The following is a 17,923-nucleotide window of genomic DNA, read 5'->3' as shown; positions in this document are numbered from 1 at the left end:
CCCACGTTGGCCAATGTGACTGAACATAGAGTTGGGAAGGGATGTGTACAATCAGCTCTCCTAAGTGGGCCCAGACTGTTTCCAGGACACTAGTGGACATGTGTGGGTAGATGTGCAAGTCTTGGTGAGTGTGTAGGGTACAGGGGATGTGAGGGTATAGGGTGGATAAATGTGTGAGTCTGGGTGAACATAGGTGGATTTGGGAGATGTAGGTGAACAACCGTGAGTAGATATGAGCGTCCCCTCATCTCTCAGTGATGTGTGGGGTGGGGGTAAGTGCTGGAAAACATGCACAGAGAGCCTTAAACTTGCACCCCAGGCCTCAGACATCCAAATTTCCTCTGCTTGAGGCCCCTTGCCCATGGCAACCAGGCCCACCACCTACTCCCAAAATTCTATGACAGGTGAGGTGAAGTTCTCAGAGGATGTCACTGTGTTGGCTCCTGAGTGGTTCAGAAAGTCCATGCAGTGCTCTGTTGGGGAAAAGGTGAGGAGTGCATTAGCTAGGGATGAGATAGGAAGAGATGCCCTCACACCCTAGTACCTCTGACCCTCTGGTCTTACGGCCTGGTGGTTGTCAACATCCCAGATCCAAAGAGTTTCCTTTGAAATCCCCACCTCCAGAGTGTCAGGAATTGGCTGCTCAGGTGATTCATGGGCTCAGCCCTCTACCCCATGTGCCTCACTCTGCTCTTGTTCCAGCCCACCAACCTCTGACACAATCCAGCCACCACAAGCCCAGCCCCTAGGGAAAGACCACATCCCAGGAGTTGAAAAGAGAGATACCTGTGTTCCAGGTATTGGTACAGGTTGTCCAGGGCAGCTCAGAGGTGAAGGAGCTGAACAGATAGAAGAGGGCCCAGGCAAGAATGATGATGTAGTAGATGTTCAAATAGGACTCGATGACCACAGATGCCAAACCAATGCCTTCGGAATGGGGGGAGGGGCAGGAAGCAATAAGAGAATCCATGAGATCAACGTCAGCCCAAAAAAGTCACCTAGAAACTGCCAGTTATGATTAGGATACTAGGTGCTACACAAAGAGAACCAGGTTTTATTTATTGGCCTGAGAAGCCACTTACAGACTGTTTTTCTGAGTAAGAAAAGTGGGTTACAGAACACTATCCTATGCATCCTGCCATTTTTATAATATACTAGAGGCCTGGTGCACAAAATTCATGCACTGGGGGGGGGGGGGGGGATTCCTCAGCCCGGCCTGCGCCCTCTTGCAATCCAGGAGCCCTTGGGGAGTATCAGTAGGACATCCTAGCACTGCCCTGGAGGCAGGAGAGGCTCCCACCACCTCCGCTGCACGTGAGCCAGCTCAGGGCTTCTGGCTGAGCAGTGCTCCCCCTGTGGGAGTGCACTGAACACCAGAGGGCAGCTCCTGTGTTGAGTGCCTGCCCCCTGATGGTCAATGTGCATCATAGCCACCGGTCCTTCTGCCATTTGGTCGATTTGCATATTAGCCTTTTATTATATAGGATATTTGAATGTGGTTTTTTATGAGAAAAATTCTGGAAGGATGGGAATCCAAAAGTTAACAAGCGGTTCCCTAGGTCAGTGCTTTTTCAAACTTTTCCATTTCATGATGCACATAAACTAATTACTAAAATTCTGCAGCACACTAAAAAATATATTTTTTGGCCAATCTGACAAAAAATAAAAGTAGGTATAATTTTGATTCATTCACACCCAACAGCTACTGTTGTGCTGGCTATTGTCACTTTTTAAGTTGACAATCTAAGGGAAAAGAGGTCAATGTCCCTGACTAAATAGTCAGGAATTGCATGTTTTAAAAATTGTTGTGGCCCACGAGTTGAAAATCGCTGCTCTAGGTTATAAGATTTGAGTTCACTTCTTACAGGTTTTTCTTTTTGCCTATCTGCATTTTCTACTTTTTCTAGTACAATCATACATCACTTGTAACATTTTTAAAGGGTGGGAAGAACACAGGAGTAAGTATGGAAATTTTGGTAAGAATCTGTCTCAAAATAAGGCTCAAAATAAGAGCCAAAACCAGAAGAAAGCAAGGAAGAGAGCGCCGTCCAGACCTGTAGAGCCTGCTCAGCCTAAATGGCATCTCCCCCTGGGGGGCAAGTGTGGGCTGCCAGTGAAGCGTGTCGTTTGGACACCTAGCAGCAGTGGGGGCTTAGGGCGCAGCCAGTCACCTGGGCCGACCCTAGGAGACTGGGGTGGGAGGGCGGAGATCGGGAGCAGTCACCCACCCCGCCTTTGCCACTTTGGGTTAAAAGTAGCACAGCGCTGGCTGAGGTTAGTCTCGAGGTGTGAGAGCCAGCGGGGAGGTAGAGGGGGGGGGGGGGGGCGCTCCAGCCCAGGAGAGGAGCTGCTTGTTCATCCTGCCTCCAGTCCCGGAGGATGTCAAACTCAAGAACTAACTAATGAAGAAGGTGGGAGACCTAGAGAGCCCAGGGCTGGTGGAACAATCCACGCTGACGGGCAACAATGCCCCCCACCCCCACTCCGGGCCAGGCCCAGATTCCTATTGGCCCATTGGCCTGGCAAACTCCGGGGTTTGGTGGGGGAGGGGGGCCGGGGACAGAGACGGGGCAGCTTCGGGTTGGGCCACGGGAGGGGACGTGGCGAGGGCTCCCGATAGCGAGGGGGTCCCCGGGAGCTGGCAGCCACCAGGCGGAGTATTCAGAGCGAACAGAGCCGCACTGCAAACAAGCAGCCACTGTGCGCGGACGCGCTGTGCTCCCACTGCCGCCCACCCAGGAGCCCCACCCGCTCTAGGAGGCCGCCGGGCTGGAAGAGGCCCGCCCATCTCTGCGGGTGGGGATGGGGTGGGCAGGAAGCAGGCGCCTGCGTGTAAGCTGAGGGAGGCGGTGGCTGTGGGTGAGCTGAGGGGTGAGTTTCCTCGTTGCCTCGCCCCTGCGCTCAGGCTCCCCGGGAGGGTGGACGTGGGGCGGGCTGGGTGGGGGCCGTTAGGCATGTACAGGGCAGGGAGTACCAGCCTGAACCGTCCCACCAACATGGGTGCACACAACTGAAGTGAGCCTTTGCCTGAGACCTTAGGCCTTGGGGTCTCTTCAACTGGGAGAATAAGAAGGGAGCAGCAGTCTCCCCCAGGCCTCCACCCAATGCTGGTTCTGCTGCCCTGCCCATGGCGTCCCTGTCGAGTTAGTACCTCTGTGCTCCAGAGGCCAGCCCTGCTTGTGCCACTCCTGAGCTGGCGTGGCCCCGCATAGAACCCAGCTGTGGGCTCTGGCTGAAGGCACAGCACTCCTGGAGCCCCAGAACTCCGGAGCAGAAACCTGAGTGGGCCAAGCTCCACCCTGCACCAGTCCCTCACCGCTGCCCCCACAGGGCCTCATGAGGCCTCCAGAGGAATCAGCCAGGCTAGCCTACCTCCCCTCTCCCAGGCAGTGGTCAGGTTCCCAGCCTGCTCAGGAGCTGGTGTCCCTCATTATGCCCACTTCTGTCCAGCCTACCAAGCTGGGCCCCAGCCCCAGGCAGCCCAGGCCCTGGAGCTCCCTTGGGGGCTGACATGAGGGAGGGAGGGTCCTCTCTCCATTTCACATATTCAAGAAAACTTTCAGGGAGGAGGAGAACCCTCGGGTTTCTCTCCCGCTGGCCCGCGGGGGACTGGCCCAACCCACTTTAGAGGGGCTGGTGGAAGGACACCCCAAGCTGCTCACATTGGTGCCAACCGATGCAGAGAGAAGAGGGCAGGGGTTGTCCCTAACATCATCCCTAACATAGGAAAGAGCATGAACCTTCAGCTCAGGTAGATCTGGGTTCAAATCCTTGGCAAATAACCTCATTTTTCACATCTGCAAAATGAGGTGACGAGAGTTATTATTGGAGAATTAGGTGAGGAACTGCAGGGAAAGCGCTGACATGAACTCTGACACACAGTAGGGCTCAACAGGTGTTAGACATCATCATCATCACTATTATTATATACTTTGGAGGCATGTCTGGGACCACCATATGCACAGCCACACGTTTTCCATGAAGCTGGTGAAGATGAAGCTTCAGGGTCTCCCATTTGCAAGGCTCTGCTCCTGATTTTCCATTTGTGACCTTGTATTGACTTTCTTGAGGAGTGCCTTCCTCCTCAGCATGTATAAGCCTGAATGTATCTCCTAAGTCCCTCACAGCACTTAGCGCAGTATGAGAGTGGTTCAATGACAGGGTACTGAGCAGATAGGAACGGAGAGTCAACAGTGAGATGGAGGCAGGGTGGTGGCCTGCGGGGAGGTGGGCCCGGGAGAACACTTACCTTGGAGAAGGGGGCAGATCTTCCTCCAGGCTGTGACGCTCCCTTGGCTGGTGTACTGGCCCAAGGCCACCTCCAAGAAGAACACCGGGATGCCACACGTGAAGAAGAAGATGAAGTAGGGGATGAAGAAGGCTCCTGCAGAGGAAGGAGAGGTATGGGCTAAGCCTTTAGCCTAGGCCTTCATCTCCCTCCTCACCCCTCCCAAGGGCACAAGTCGGCTTCCTCCTATCTGTGCCCAAGGACAGGCGGAAAATTTTCCAGTCTGAACCTTACTCAGGACAGGAAAGCTCTTGGAAGGGAAATTTCGGTGGAAATCCTAATGTATGCACTATTTATTTGCTCAGTGTGTTTCACAAATCTAGTCAATTTATTATTTTTGGAACAAAAACATGTGTTCTGTATAATTTGATATGCTTATTAAATTATCACATTTGTTACATTTTAGAGAAAAACAAATAAACAAAAACACCTTGGAAAAATTATTCTCCCTCTAATAATTTCAGAGGGACTTTTCCCTCCATCAGGCTCTAATCTGAACTGGGCTTCTGCAGAGAAGGCCACTCCTCTGCTCAGCCCCACTCTCAGGAACGGGGGTGTCAGCCAGCCAGGTGGTCAGGCACTGACTACAGGCCCTGACAGGAGGCGGGGCCTAATAGACATCCAGCAAATTACATATGAGTAAATTTGAAGGCAACCCTAAGCCCACAGTACCCACTTCGGTCACAAAGACATACCCCACCTCAGAAGTATACCCATGGGCCGATGGATCATTGTTTATCGCACAATAATAACACTTAGCACTTATTTGGTGCTTACTGTATGTTAGGCACTCTTCTAAATGCTTCACCAAAATCAAAATCCTCACACAACAACCTGCCATTATATCCATTCTACAGATGAAAAACTGAGGCCACTTTAAAGATTCAAAAACTGAGACACAGATGAGAAAAGTGAAGCACAAACCCAAGTGGTCTTAGTCTGCACTCTTAACTACTACATTATAGTCCTAGTCAGTTGGCTCAGTGGATAGAGCATTGGTCTGTGGACTGAAGGGTTCCAGGTTTGATTCTGGTCAAGGACATATGCCCAGGTTGCAGGCTCGATCCCCAGTAGGGGGCGTGCAGGAGACAGCCAATCAATGATTCCCTCTTATCATTGACTAGAGGCCCGTGCACAGATTCATGCACCAGTGGGGTCGCCTAGCCTGGCCTGTGCCCTCTCACAATCCAGGACCTCTAGGGGGATGTCAGACTGCCGTTTTTGGCCTGATCCCCACAGGGCTCAATCCCACTCAATTGGGCCCTGCTGCGCCTGCTGTGGGAACGCACTGACCACCAGGGGGAAGCTCCTGCATTGAGCGTCTGCCCCCTGGTGGTCAGTGTGCATCATAGCAACCGGTCGTTCCATTGTTCGGTTGATTTCCATATTAGCGTTTTATTATATAGGAAACTAGTAGCCCAGTGCATGGATTCATGCACATTGAAAGGAAATTAATTAGAAGGTGGCCACTGGGCGAGACAGGCCAGACATGCCCTGGAGCCAACCTCTCGCAGTCCCTCCCCAGCTGGCTGCACCTGGGGCAGTGCTGTGGCTCGAAGGGCATCTGTAGAGTGAGCGGGGTCCTCTGGCAGGTGGGTTCCCTCAACCTGGCCTGTGGGGATCGGGCCAAAACCAGCAGTCTGACATCCCCTGAGGGGTCCCAGAGTGCAAGAGGGCAGTCTGCAAAGTTGCTGTCACTCAGCAGCTCCTGCATTGAGCATCTGCCCCCTGGTGGTCAGTGCCCATCATACCTACCAGGTGGTCGGCTGGTCAGCCAGTCACTTAGCTTTTTATATAGATAGATGTTTCTATCTCCCTCTCCCTTCCTCTTTGAAATCAATATATTTATTTATTTATATTATTATAATATATCTTAACCACTACATTATAATGTCCCTCAAGTAATCCATATTACTTTGTAGAAGAATAGAAAATACAAAGAAAAAGAAAGGAAAAAGCATTATATATCCTTTCAATTTCCTACAAACATACAGATATATGTATATATATATATATATATATATTTCTCTTTTGGAAAAAATGAGACCTTACTATGTATTATTTCATAACCATTTTAAAATGTATATCGTGAACTTCTTTTGATATCAGTAAATACATCTCTATGCCATCATTTACTGGCTGTATAGTATTCCACCTTAGGCATCTGTCCTAGTTTATTTTATCAGCATGACCTTTGGCCTTTTCTGTTGCTTCCTGAGAAAACTGCTATGATGCAGACTGTCATCCACATCCTGTGCACTTGTCTAATCTGCTCCTTAGTATCAATTTCAACAGAGGAATTGGTGGGTCAGAAGGTATACACTTTTTTTATTTTTGCTTTTTTTTGGTAAAATATATATAACATAAATTTTACCATTTTAACAATTTTTAAGTATACACTTCAGTGGCATTAAGTAAGTACATTCACACTGCTGTACAACCATCACCACTATCCGTCTCCAGAACTTTTTCAGCCATCACAAACTGAAACTCTGTACCCATCAAACACTAACCACCCATTCTCTTCTCTCCCAGACCCTGGTAACCACCATTCTTTTTCTCTCTGAATATGCCTTTTCTAGACACCTCATATAAAATGAATCATACAGTACTGATCCTTTTGTGACTGGCTTAGTTCACTTAGCATAAGGTCTTTAATATTCAGCCATGTTGTAGCATGTGTTAGAATGTCCTTCCCTTTTTTTAAAAAAAAAAATATATATATATATATATATTTATTGATTTCAGAGAGGAAGGGAGAGGGAGAGAAAAATAGAAACATCAATGATGAGAGAATCATCAATTGGCTGCCTCCTGCACACCTCACACTGGGGATCAAGCCTGCAACCTGGGCATGTGCCCTTGACCAGAATCGAACCTGGGACCAGTCAGTCCGCAGGTTGACACTCTATCCACTGAGCCAAACCAGCTAGGGCTGTCCTTCCTTTTTTAAAAAAATAATTTTTTTATTGATTTCAGAGAGGAAGAGAAAGGGAGAGAGAGCTATAAACATCAATGATGAGAGAGAATCGTTGATCAGCTGCCTCCTGCACGCCTCCTACTGAGGGTCAAGCCTGAAACCTGGGCACCTGCCCTGACTGGGAATCCAACTGTGACCTCCTGGTTCATAGGTTGATACTCAACTGCTGGGCCACACTGGCCGAATTTATATATATACTAGAGTCCCGGTATATATATAAAATCTGTGCACTTAGGGGGGAGGGGTCCCCTCAGCCCAGCCTGCACCCTCTCGCAGTCTGGGAGCCCTCGGGGGGTTGTCCGACTGACGCAGAGGCGGGACAGGCTCCCGCCATCGCCACTGAGCTCACCAGCCGTGAGCCTGGCTTCTGGCTGAGCGGCGCTCCCCCATGGGAGCGTACTGACCACCAGGGGGCAGCTCCTGCGTTGAGCGTCTGCCCCCTGGTGGTCAGTGTGCATCACTAGTGACCGGTCGTTTCACCGGTTGGTCGATTCGTGTATTAGCATTTTATTATATAGGATTTGAGTTTTTTCCACCTTTCAGGTATGAACATTTTTTAAAGATCTTTCACGTGCATTTCCAAATTGCCCTCCAAAATTTGTGTACCAATCTGCATTACCAACAGCAACACATGAGAAGGATTTGTGGGTCTTCAGGCCCCAGGCAGCCACAGCCAGCCAGTAACTCTCCCTTAAGTTCTGAAGTCCTTTATATCCTGAGTAATGCTAGAGCATCAGTCACCTCGGGCTAATCAACACCACTGACTCTGGTTTCCTGGCTTAGAGAGTTGCAGGGATTCGGCTGGGAGTGGTGCTCAGGAGAAGGGATGTGGCTGGGAGACTCCCCAAGGGGAATTTTACAGGAAGTCTGTGGGGGCACATGACCCAGAGGCTCCTTCCCACCTGCTGTGTGGTGACCCTTCCCCTCTAGTCAAGGAAATGGCTTTAGTTCTATTATTGAAATGGAGACTTCTGCCCCACAGAGGAAGGGGTGCCCTCAGGAGGCCTGGAGCTGGGCCTGCCTCAGGTTGAGTCCACCCAGGAAGGGAGGGACCAGGCTTGGGGCTTTGGGACACTGAGAGGAGGTTGGGTCTAGATCAGTGATGGCGAACCTTTTGAGCTCAGCATGTCAGCATTTTGAAAAACCCTAACTTAACTCTGGTGCCGTGTCACATATAGAAATTTTTTGATATTTGCAACCATAGTAAAACAAAGAATTATATTTTTGATATTTATTTTATATATTTAAATGCCATTTAACAAAGAAAAATCAACCAAAAAAATGAGTTCGCATGTCACCTCTGACACGCGTGTCATAGGTTCGCCATCACTGGTCTAGATGGACTATAGGGGTGCTTTCCCTGTGGGTTTCCAACCATGATCACTGCAAACACCCTCCCCTCCACCTCCCTTGGGGGGTGATCCTGGCTCAGTTTTATCGGTACCTGCCCAGGCCATGGGCACAGGCAGTCTGTAATGCCACAGGGATCTGTGCACACGGGTGCCTGGAGGCCTGTACAACTCTCCCTCCCTCTGCGCTAAGGTGCGCCTGCGCCTCAGTATCCCTGCCACGCACTCTCCCCTGAACTGCTGACAATCAGGAAACTCAGAATTTCCTGAAACTCTCTTTTGGAATAAATAATTTGAGGATGATCTGTTTTTGGTGACTCCCTGCTTTTTTATAACCAAAGACATTATTAGACCAATAACTTTATTACACTTTCATTCCTTTTGAAAGATTGTTCTCTACAGAACTAGAGAAAAATAATTAATAATCCATCGACAACCATTTTAACTAATAATTATTAAGAATTCTTTTTAATTAATATATTAGTAGACACTATATTTAACTGCCACCCAGAGCTTATGGTCAGCTTGAGATAAACCATATTACCACACAGAGTTAGTACAATTCTAGTCTAAAACAAAAAACTGACATTTAGGTCAGCCTGTGGAGTTCCCACATAGATCTATTATAAGTCGTCCAGATAAGGAAATTACTCCCTGGACCTTCACTGCTACCTTCCTAAAGCCCCAAAGACCAGTGACCCCAGAGGGAGACCCCAACCTCGCTTGGTCCCCGCATTAAAGGGAACATGATCGAGGCAGCATGTCTTTCCCAAACAGTTAGGTTGGGACAGAGCTAAGTGAGAACATGGGTGACAGAAATGAACACAGAACCTGCACAGTAAATGTGATCTGGTCTTGACATTTCCCAGGTGACCCGGGCTCAGCCTGTCCCCGCATGCTGTCATAGGTGCTTGTCTCTCACCCCGCCGCATGGTCAGTACAGAGGTCATGGCCACAGCTGCAGCCACCAGGCAGGACAGAGGCGGGGTGGGCACTGGAACCTGGGCTGGCATCGTCCCTTCTTTTCAGATGGCAAGGCGAGGGGCATGCAGCGATGTGGGAGCCAGCGAACCTGGCTTCCGGGACCTCCTGCTGCCACCCAGCTCTGTGGTTTGGGGTGCCCTCTATGAAATGAGGGCTCTGCCTAGATCATCTTTAGCTCTAGCTCTAACATCCTATGGGTCCATGAAACTGTGGCCTGGGATAAAGAAGTAGGTCGCTGCCTCTAGCTCTTCTTCCTGGTCCAGCATTAGTCCCCCACTCCCAGTTTTGGCTCCATAGCCCTAACCTTCCCAGGAAACCCTATTTCTATTTCTTCAGAGTCATTGATTCAAGCAATTTGTAATAATAACTGAGCAAAATGCATGGTGGATACTCAGTAAAAATGTGTCGAATTAAATATAGATAGTGTTTCAAAGGATTTTCTAAATAATGGTTACCTGTACATGAGAATGTTTCTTGTTTGCTTGCTTGTTTGTTTTTTACCTTCCAGAATATTTCTAATGTTCACTATCTATATATATAAAAGTCCAGTGACTGAATAACAGAATGACCAGAATGACCAGTTGCTATGATGCACACTGTGGCGGCCAACTGGCCCGATTCGGGCCCCAATTGGCCCCCCAACCTCCCGTGGCCCCTCCATCTGGCTAGCCTTTCCTCCAAAAGCCCCCCTCCCACCCTGATTGGGGGCGAGGCCAGCCAGCCAACTGCCCACGGCCCCTCCCCCCGGCCAGCCAACCTCCTGGTGTCCGTCCCCCTGGGCAGGTCCCCCTGATAGGCCTGGATTGCTGGCCAGGCCAAGATACCCCACCTGTGCATGAATTCATGCACCAGATCTCTAGTAAACATATTATTTCCACAAGAGTGCAGGTATTTCGAAAGGCAAGCATGGATCTGGCCAGTCACAAATAAATTCATGGAAATATGAAATATTCCAAATAGGTAAATTCATCGCATAGAATGTAGATTAGCAGTTGGCAAGGACTAGCGGGAGAGGGAATAAGAAGTGACTATAAACAAGTACAGGGTTTCTTTTGGGGATGATGAAAATGTCCCAAAATTAATGGTGGTGATGTCGGCACAGTTCTGTGAATACACTAAAAACCATTTAATTGTGCACTTAAAAGGAGTATTCTGGCCCCTCCCTACCAAGCCCCTGCTCATTTTTACTACCAGTGCTGAAAAATAATAAAATTATGTTTCTTTAATTTTAAAAACTCATAGACAAGATAATATCTTTCCACTGATTGAAACTCCTCAGTGGTTCCCACCTCACTCGGAGCAGAGCCTGCGAGACCTGGGCCGCTGCCCCACTGTTCAAGTGTTCTGCACCTGGTTTCCATCGATGAGAGTCGCTCCGTCACCTCCTTCAACTCTTTAGTCTAATGTCTCCTCCTCAGTGAAATGTGTCTTGGTATCTTAGTTTATATTTCAAACCCCACTCCCTCCCCTGTGGCCCAGCACTCCCTCTTTCTCTTCCCGGCTTTGCTTCTCACCGTTTCGCTCATCACCATGTGACATACCACATATTTTACTCATTTGCCTGCAATCTGCCACCCTGCACTAGAATACAACCTGTGGAATAGGTTTGTTTTCTGTCTAGAACAGTGGCTGGCACGTGCTGTGCCCACAATAATATTAGTTGAATAAATGAATGACTCCTGTCAACACTGGCATGTATACAGAGCAATGAAGGAGCTTATTAAAAACTCAGATTCCTAGGTCCTGCTGTTGCTCATTTAATCTTTGCTGTAGCCCTGTGGGGTGTCATCACCATTTCACAGAGGGGGACACTAAGGCCAGTGGTGGAGCTAGAACTCGAACTCAAGTCCTCTGCTCCATCCCAGCTTCCTTCCATTTTACCATAATGCCCAGGCAGGAGGCACCCAGGTGGGCACTGCCTGGTTATCAGGGCACAGCTCTCCCCACCGCGCCTACCTCAAAATGAACTCACCACCTCCATTTTTGTAGCAGAGATAAGGAAACCTCCAGACATTGCCCAGCCCAATGATCTCCCCGGCCACTGACAGCACAAACTCCATCTTGTTGGTCCATTGGCCCCGATCCTTCACCTGGTCCTCGCCTTCCTGGTCCAGCTTCTCTCCCTCCTCAGGGACCCAGGTGACCATAGGAGGCACATCCTCATGGGCTGCCACTTTCCTGTCCATAGCCCCGTAATGGATCCAGAGGCCACTGAGCTGGGAGTGGGGCCAGATGGTGAGAGAGGCACAGCCTGGTGGGAGGAAAAGCAATGAGCTGTGCAACCCCAACACATGCCTGCCATCCTTGCTTTCCCAATCCTAATCTTTAATTACTATTGGAATATTGCTTTAATTTGCTGGAATGTTGCTTTAAAATTGATTTACTTCTGAAGCTCTCAATGGCATTTACACCTAAAGTTATGCTTTGCTCTCATGACTCTAAAAACAAATAGGGACCAAATCTTAGCTTGCCCATTTTGTCGATGGGAACACCCAGGCCTTGACAGATGAAGTGACTTGTCTAAAACCATTTAGAACTATATTTAAACCCAGGCTTCCTGCCTTTTATTCCAAGTCCCTTTTGATCTTCACAGCCAGCCACCTGTGTGCCCCAGCTCCTCAGCCTTCAGGCCAGAAGGGATCAAGGCTGCCAGGGATGACAGGTCAAAGGGCAGATGTGGCGGAGGTGACTGCATGGTTTTCTGCTGGCCAGCTGTGTGCTCGTCCCTGTGCCAGAGTGATCAACGAACTCAGGGTAAACATGGGAGCCAGCTAGCTCAAGACATCTGATTGGGCGGGAAGGGGAAGGTGGGGCCTCTGAGCAAGGCCAGATGAGGACTAGGATTGGTGCCAGGACCGAGGGTAGGACTTCAAAGGAACCCTGGTTCTTTTTCTCTGTTGGACCTCTGTTCTGAGAACAGGGTGGAGTCCTGGTGATAGAAGGGATTACCAGAGCGATTCTCACTTGGGTGGTGGTCTTCTCCAGATCAGAGTGACCCCTCAAGGAATGGGCTCGGAAGTAGCTGCATATCATAGCAGGTCGCTGCCCTTCCCTACTCTTTGCTCTACTAATGAGCCCAACGCTCCCTGGACTTTCAGGAAAATCACGTGGGCCACTCAGTTTTACTCTGCCCTCTTGTTGTCTGTTTGTCAATTGCCACGACACAGATGGCTGGTGTTGTTCTAAAAATCGCTATTTGCCTCCCCTTCTCTCTCCCCCACCCCACAATCTCCCTGAGGCTACCTCTTGCCTCTGTTTCCCTTGGGCTGCCAGGAGGAGGTGCCAAGAGTGCAGAGGGGAGCACCCCCCCTCCCCGCTCCTTGCCTACGAAGGAAGGGCGTTGGGGCATCAAGTCACTCGGAGTCACCAAGTGCTCCATGCTCCTCCATGGCTCTGGGGAAACACAGGGTCCTTTATATTAAAAGAAGAGTCTGTGTTTATTTGTTGGTCCTTTTAACCCAGGCAACAGCCCAAGTCCAAGGTGTGGCAGGAGCCATTCGAGGTTGTGGAAATTTTTGAAGGTGACTTGAAGGGTGCAGGTTATCCCAGGAATGGGAACGCATGTCAGGGTGAAATTCCGGTGTTGGCACCTACTCAGAGGCTGCTATTGCAAGCTCAGCCTCGGAGGGGAGATGAGGAGAGAGGCACACAGTGGAAATCAGAGGCCTCAGCCTCTGATATAAGGGAGGGTGAGTGGAAGAAGGGAATGGAGCAAGCTCCGGGTTCAGAGTAAGCAGCAGACCTCAAGGGCCTTGGGAACCAGAGCCTTAGGTTGAAAGAGCAGGGTAGTCTAGCCCCAGGGGGAACATTGATGATACCTGAACCAATTGTAGATGCTGCTACAGAATTTCAGCTGGGGCACCTTGATGACCGGCCCTTGAATCATTATCAAACAAATGAATGGATGGATGGATGGATGGATGGATGGGTGAATGAATGAATGGATTAAAAAACTGATGAAAAAAGCACCAGACAGAAACCAAAGTTCTAGTCCAAACTGACCTAACAATAGTAATCAGTTAACATTTGAATAAGCTCTGTCCTAAAAACATATACATCTTTATATACATTATTAGATTTCATCTTCATCAAAATCTTTGGGTATTACTATTAACTCCATTTTATAAATGAGGAAATGCTCAGAGAAATTAAGGACGAGAACTGAGCACATCAGGTGCTCAGTAAAAGCTTTTTTTGAATGGTTTGCATAAACTTACCAAAGCAGTAAGTAGTGGAGCTGAGTCTCTAACTTGCTGTGTGACCCTAGGCAAATCACACCTCCTCTCTGGGCTTCACGCCTCCTGGAAGAGAGAATAACCTCTGCTCAGTAGGGGTGTTGGGAGGGCAGGGGATCAAAATCAGATCCTTAAAAGACAAGGAAAGATGATTGTCTTTGCTTGCCAAGCCATAGGGTAGCTCAGCTCAGGGTGAGCTTGAGCACAAAAGTCGCCAAAGGGATGGTCAGGAGACAAGCCTTACTGCTCCCCGACCTGAAGCAACTATTTCAGGGGTAAGCTGTCCTCAGCAGTTAGAGGTGGGGAAGGAGTACATGAGGGGGAGCCAGAGGAGAGAGTGGGATCAGGAAGCAAATCTCAGAACCCAGTTTGGCCACAGGATTTGGGTTGTATTGCAGATGGGATAGGGAGAGAAGAGAACATGAACTCATGAACTGACACTAATGTGACTTTTTTTTAGTTAAAAAAAAATGTTATTGGGAGGACCATAACTTAATGGGTAAGAATGAAAAACCGGAATGGCAGAAGGAACGCGAGGGCATGTGAAAAGGAAAGCTGGCCCAGAGCCAGGGTAAGTCAGAGGGAAACAGGCTTAATTTGAGCAACCGGGATTCAGGTTAGACTCAGGGAAGAAATATCCAGGAAGATGTTAGGCATCAAAACAAGCTGTACAGAGCTCTCCTTTTTGGGATACTTTCAAAAGCCAGAAGGACAGTACACCTGGCCCTCCTGCTACCCTCACCCCACCCCCGCTGTGCCCTTCCACCGAAGCCCATTTGCTAAGGATAAACAGCAGTGTTATCCACAGTCAGGATGACTTCCAGAGATCTCCCCCTTCCCAAGTCCACCCCAGCCCTGTCACCTCTCCAGCCCCTAGCATCATCTCCCCAGGCTGCCCACCTGCTCTGCCAAGCTGCAGCAGGGTGTGGGGGCATGCAATGGACCTCACCATACCTCAGTGCCCTCCAGAAGCAAAGAACCAACGGCCACACTGGGCTGCGTGCTGCCCATCGAGGAAATATTCAAAAGACAGCAAGTCCAAAATTAACTGTTTGTAGGAGGCAGGCATGTGGACGGAGGCCTGGCCAGGGTCTAGCAGAGGAGCAGACAAGTGTAGAAATGCTACTCCCTGCATAACTGCTGGAACCCCAGCTCAGCCCTGTCACACCCCAGGCCAGCATGGGACACCCCAGCTCCTGCCTCAGCCCACACCCACATACCAGTTGCCGTTTCCGTACACACACTGGTGCCATTCCCGTCACGTCCCTTTGCACACACATACCTGTGTGCATGGCACCAAAACCTGGCTCCCGTCTAGTCCTTCATACCCTGGGGGCTGCTTGGCTTGGCTGGTAGCCGCCTGCACCTTCCGTCAGCCCCCTCACAACCCCCTTCAGGCACCAGCATGCCCATGCCTTCCCTGAGCCAGGCAGCTTCCTCCTCCTGCTCTGCTGGCAGGGGAACAGGAGCCCCTCACTAGTGGGGTGGGGGGCAGGAGCCCCTGACTTATGATTGCTAACTGCAGACCATGGGCCTTCAGGAATGGCCCAGGTTTCTTCTGTCTGCTTCTCCTCCCACATTGCTGGGCACCGTCTGCTTCCCTCTCGCTCTTAGTCAGGTGATCACCCCCTCCTTCACTCACTCCCTGTGACCGTCCCCCATCTATGGACTTGTCTGCTCCCCAGGCAACTCAGATGCCGTGGATGGTGAGGGGGAGCTGGGACACCCCTTGTCCTGGGATCCTGGGCATCAGACTTTGCTCTGGCCCAGTGCATTGCATCACAGACACACAGTCTGCCTCTCAGGTCTCCTGCTGCAGCCCCTCTGAGGACCCTCCCAGAGACTGTCAAGACAGACCCAGCCCCCCACCTCCTGCTCACCTCAGCCCCGATCCCGGCTCCTGTGGTCAGCTCAGCTCCATGCCTCAGGTCCCCAGGAGAGCCCAGGGAAGCCACTACGGGAATACCCAGAGAGACAGGACCTGAAAGGGAAATTGTCCTCCACCTTCGCTCCTTCTCCTGTTCTCCCAGCTCAGAATCCCATCTGAGCTGTGTCCTGGGCTCCCAGACAGAAAGTGACTGGCGTGTGTGTGTGTGTGTGTGTGTGAGTGTGTGTGTGAGTGTATTGGGAAGTGAAGGGGCAGAGAAATACCACGAGCAACAGGAGGGATTGAGGTCAAAAGTTTGTGAACCAGGATTACAACATCTAATCTCAGTAAGTCAAGTCCTCTGTCCCCAGTCCCCCACCCCCACTCCCTCCCTCCGCAGCCCCTCCCGCCCTCCCTCCCAGCGTGCTGTCCCAAGAGGACCCCTCCAAGCGGGGCTCAGAGACTCAGATCTGACCTCAGCTCTCCTCCTTTTGTCCCTTGCCCTTTCCCTCATCCCCCTTCTCACCTTGCCCGCTCCTGGTACCAGCTCCTTCCTAGGGGTGAGGAGATAAGGCCAGCCCTCTCTCGCCAGAGCAGAGGATGGAGCACCAACTCCCAGGCTGGAAACCGAGAACCTCAGAGGGGAGTTGGCCTCAGTGACAGAGTCCGGGAGGAGGGTGAATCACATGCTGGACTTTTCCACCAAGTACTTGCCCTCTGTGGTTTCGAGGCAGGCTCAGGACCTGCACAGCAACTACCCTTTTCCTTGGGATTTTCCTAGAGAAAGTGCCCAGAGCACACCTCAAGGAACCCAAAGGACACAGGTTTGCAGTCACACCTGAGTTTGAACTCCTCCTCTTCTCATTTATCCTATTATGAGCCTCCGTTTATCAATCTGTAAAAGGTACCAGTATATTACAATACCCACTTTGTAGAGTTGCTGTGAGGGCTGAAGCAATAGGGTGAACTGCTTGGGATAACATAGGTGCTTAAGGGGAATTGTAGGTGTTTGCTGTGGGTCCTCTGAAGGCTGGGGCTGGCGTGGTAGAGTGTGTGGTCCAGGCAGCCCTAAGGCGCACAGCTGTGCCTTGTCTGGTTGCCTGGCAGCTATGAGTGGTGAAACGCACTGAATAATGTGTATGTCCCATGCTGTGCGCCGGGGAGCTTATCCAGAACAGGGTCCTGTCTCTATTCCTGAGCACACCCTCACGGTGTTGGAGGACTGACCGAGGCCCATTCATTCAGATTCATTCAGAACAGCTGGTGTCTCTTTCAAGGCAATGAAGATGCTTCTTCAGCTGTAGATGGTACGGAGGAGGGGAAGTTGTGGGGAGAAGGGGAAATTTCCCTTTGCAGGAGCTTCCCCTATATATTTTAGAACTTCCCCGCAGGGCTGAGATTGAAGTGAGAATCTCTGTTTGTAATTTTCCATCAAGCACCCCCCTCGCTGTATCTCAGGCCCCTCCTCAGCACCTCATGTGGGTTTCCCTGCCAAGGGGAAGCCAGAGTGAATCTCAATTCTCAGACCTTTGCCTCTGAGAAAGCAGGAGGCGGGCTGGGGGTCACGCCCAGCACAGCAGGGTGTGAGCAGAGCAGCCAGAACTCACACTCCAATCACCCTGTGCTCATCTGGGTGCTGTGCCTGCACTGCTGCATCTGCCCTGTTCAGCATGCTGGGCCCATGTGTCCACCATGGAGCTTACTGCAGAAGGGACAGCAACGTCCATTCAGCTATTCCAGAACAAAATACCCACCCGGCCTCTCCGTGAAGGGGAGCGAGAGGGAAGAGAATCAGATGAGGCAGAGGACGAATATCCTAGCCATTCATTCATTCAAAAACTATTTTATGCCGACAAGGTGTCACACTTTCTGCTAGTACCTGGAGATATGTGTGGTTCAGCAGTCTTGTCATCTCTCCTTCACCTTGTAGAACAGCTGCCTTGTTTGACCTGGCCTCCCTTGAACTTGAAACCTCACAAACTCAAGCCCACTCCAACTCCCCACCCCCCACTTCCAGCCTCCACTGGACACTCAGAGCAATTGGTAAACCCCTGCAGGCCAGAGACCCCATCTGTGCAAAAGGCAGGATCCCTAAACTACCTGGAAAGCCTACCAGAGACTGGCAGTTTTCATACTGGGAAGGGTCCAGAGATAAGACGGAATATGGTTAAATAAATCAGTTACCTCACTGCAGTGAGAGCCGTGAACCCCATAGAATCT

At 50.3% G+C, this 17,923-nt stretch overlaps 1 protein-coding gene across 4 annotated transcripts in view; it reads right to left on the bottom strand.

Moving 5' to 3' along the window:
- The window catches only part of SLC6A12 (solute carrier family 6 member 12), a 29,348-nt gene extending 11,653 nt beyond the window's left edge, over nucleotides 1-17,695 (bottom strand). Inside the window, exons 1-7 of one of the 4 annotated variants that reach the window (XM_036300997.1) lie at nucleotides 15,717-16,041; nucleotides 14,791-14,928; nucleotides 13,819-13,902; nucleotides 11,574-11,852; nucleotides 4,250-4,384; nucleotides 787-927; nucleotides 386-473 (exon numbers count right to left, since the gene is read on the bottom strand). In XM_036300997.1, coding sequence (XP_036156890.1) covers nucleotides 386-473; nucleotides 787-927; nucleotides 4,250-4,384; nucleotides 11,574-11,787 — 578 coding nt within the window. In that variant the 5' untranslated portion in view covers nucleotides 11,788-11,852; nucleotides 13,819-13,902; nucleotides 14,791-14,928; nucleotides 15,717-16,041. Of the gene's footprint in view, nucleotides 1-385; nucleotides 474-786; nucleotides 928-4,249; nucleotides 4,385-11,573; nucleotides 11,853-13,818; nucleotides 13,903-14,790; nucleotides 14,929-15,118; nucleotides 15,448-15,716; nucleotides 16,042-16,229 lie in introns of those variants that run through there. The other 3 variants (XM_036300999.1, XM_036300996.1, XM_036300998.1) reach the window with 3 other exon arrangements.
- Between the last annotated feature and the right edge of the window lie 228 nt (nucleotides 17,696-17,923).

The sequence above is a fragment of the Myotis myotis genome, unplaced genomic scaffold (assembly GCF_014108235.1).
Source record: "Myotis myotis isolate mMyoMyo1 unplaced genomic scaffold, mMyoMyo1.p scaffold_m19_p_3, whole genome shotgun sequence".
NCBI lineage: Eukaryota > Metazoa > Chordata > Mammalia > Chiroptera > Vespertilionidae > Myotis > Myotis myotis.
The sequence above is the reverse complement of the archived record's forward strand: the minus strand, read 5'-3'. Positions and strand labels throughout refer to the sequence as shown.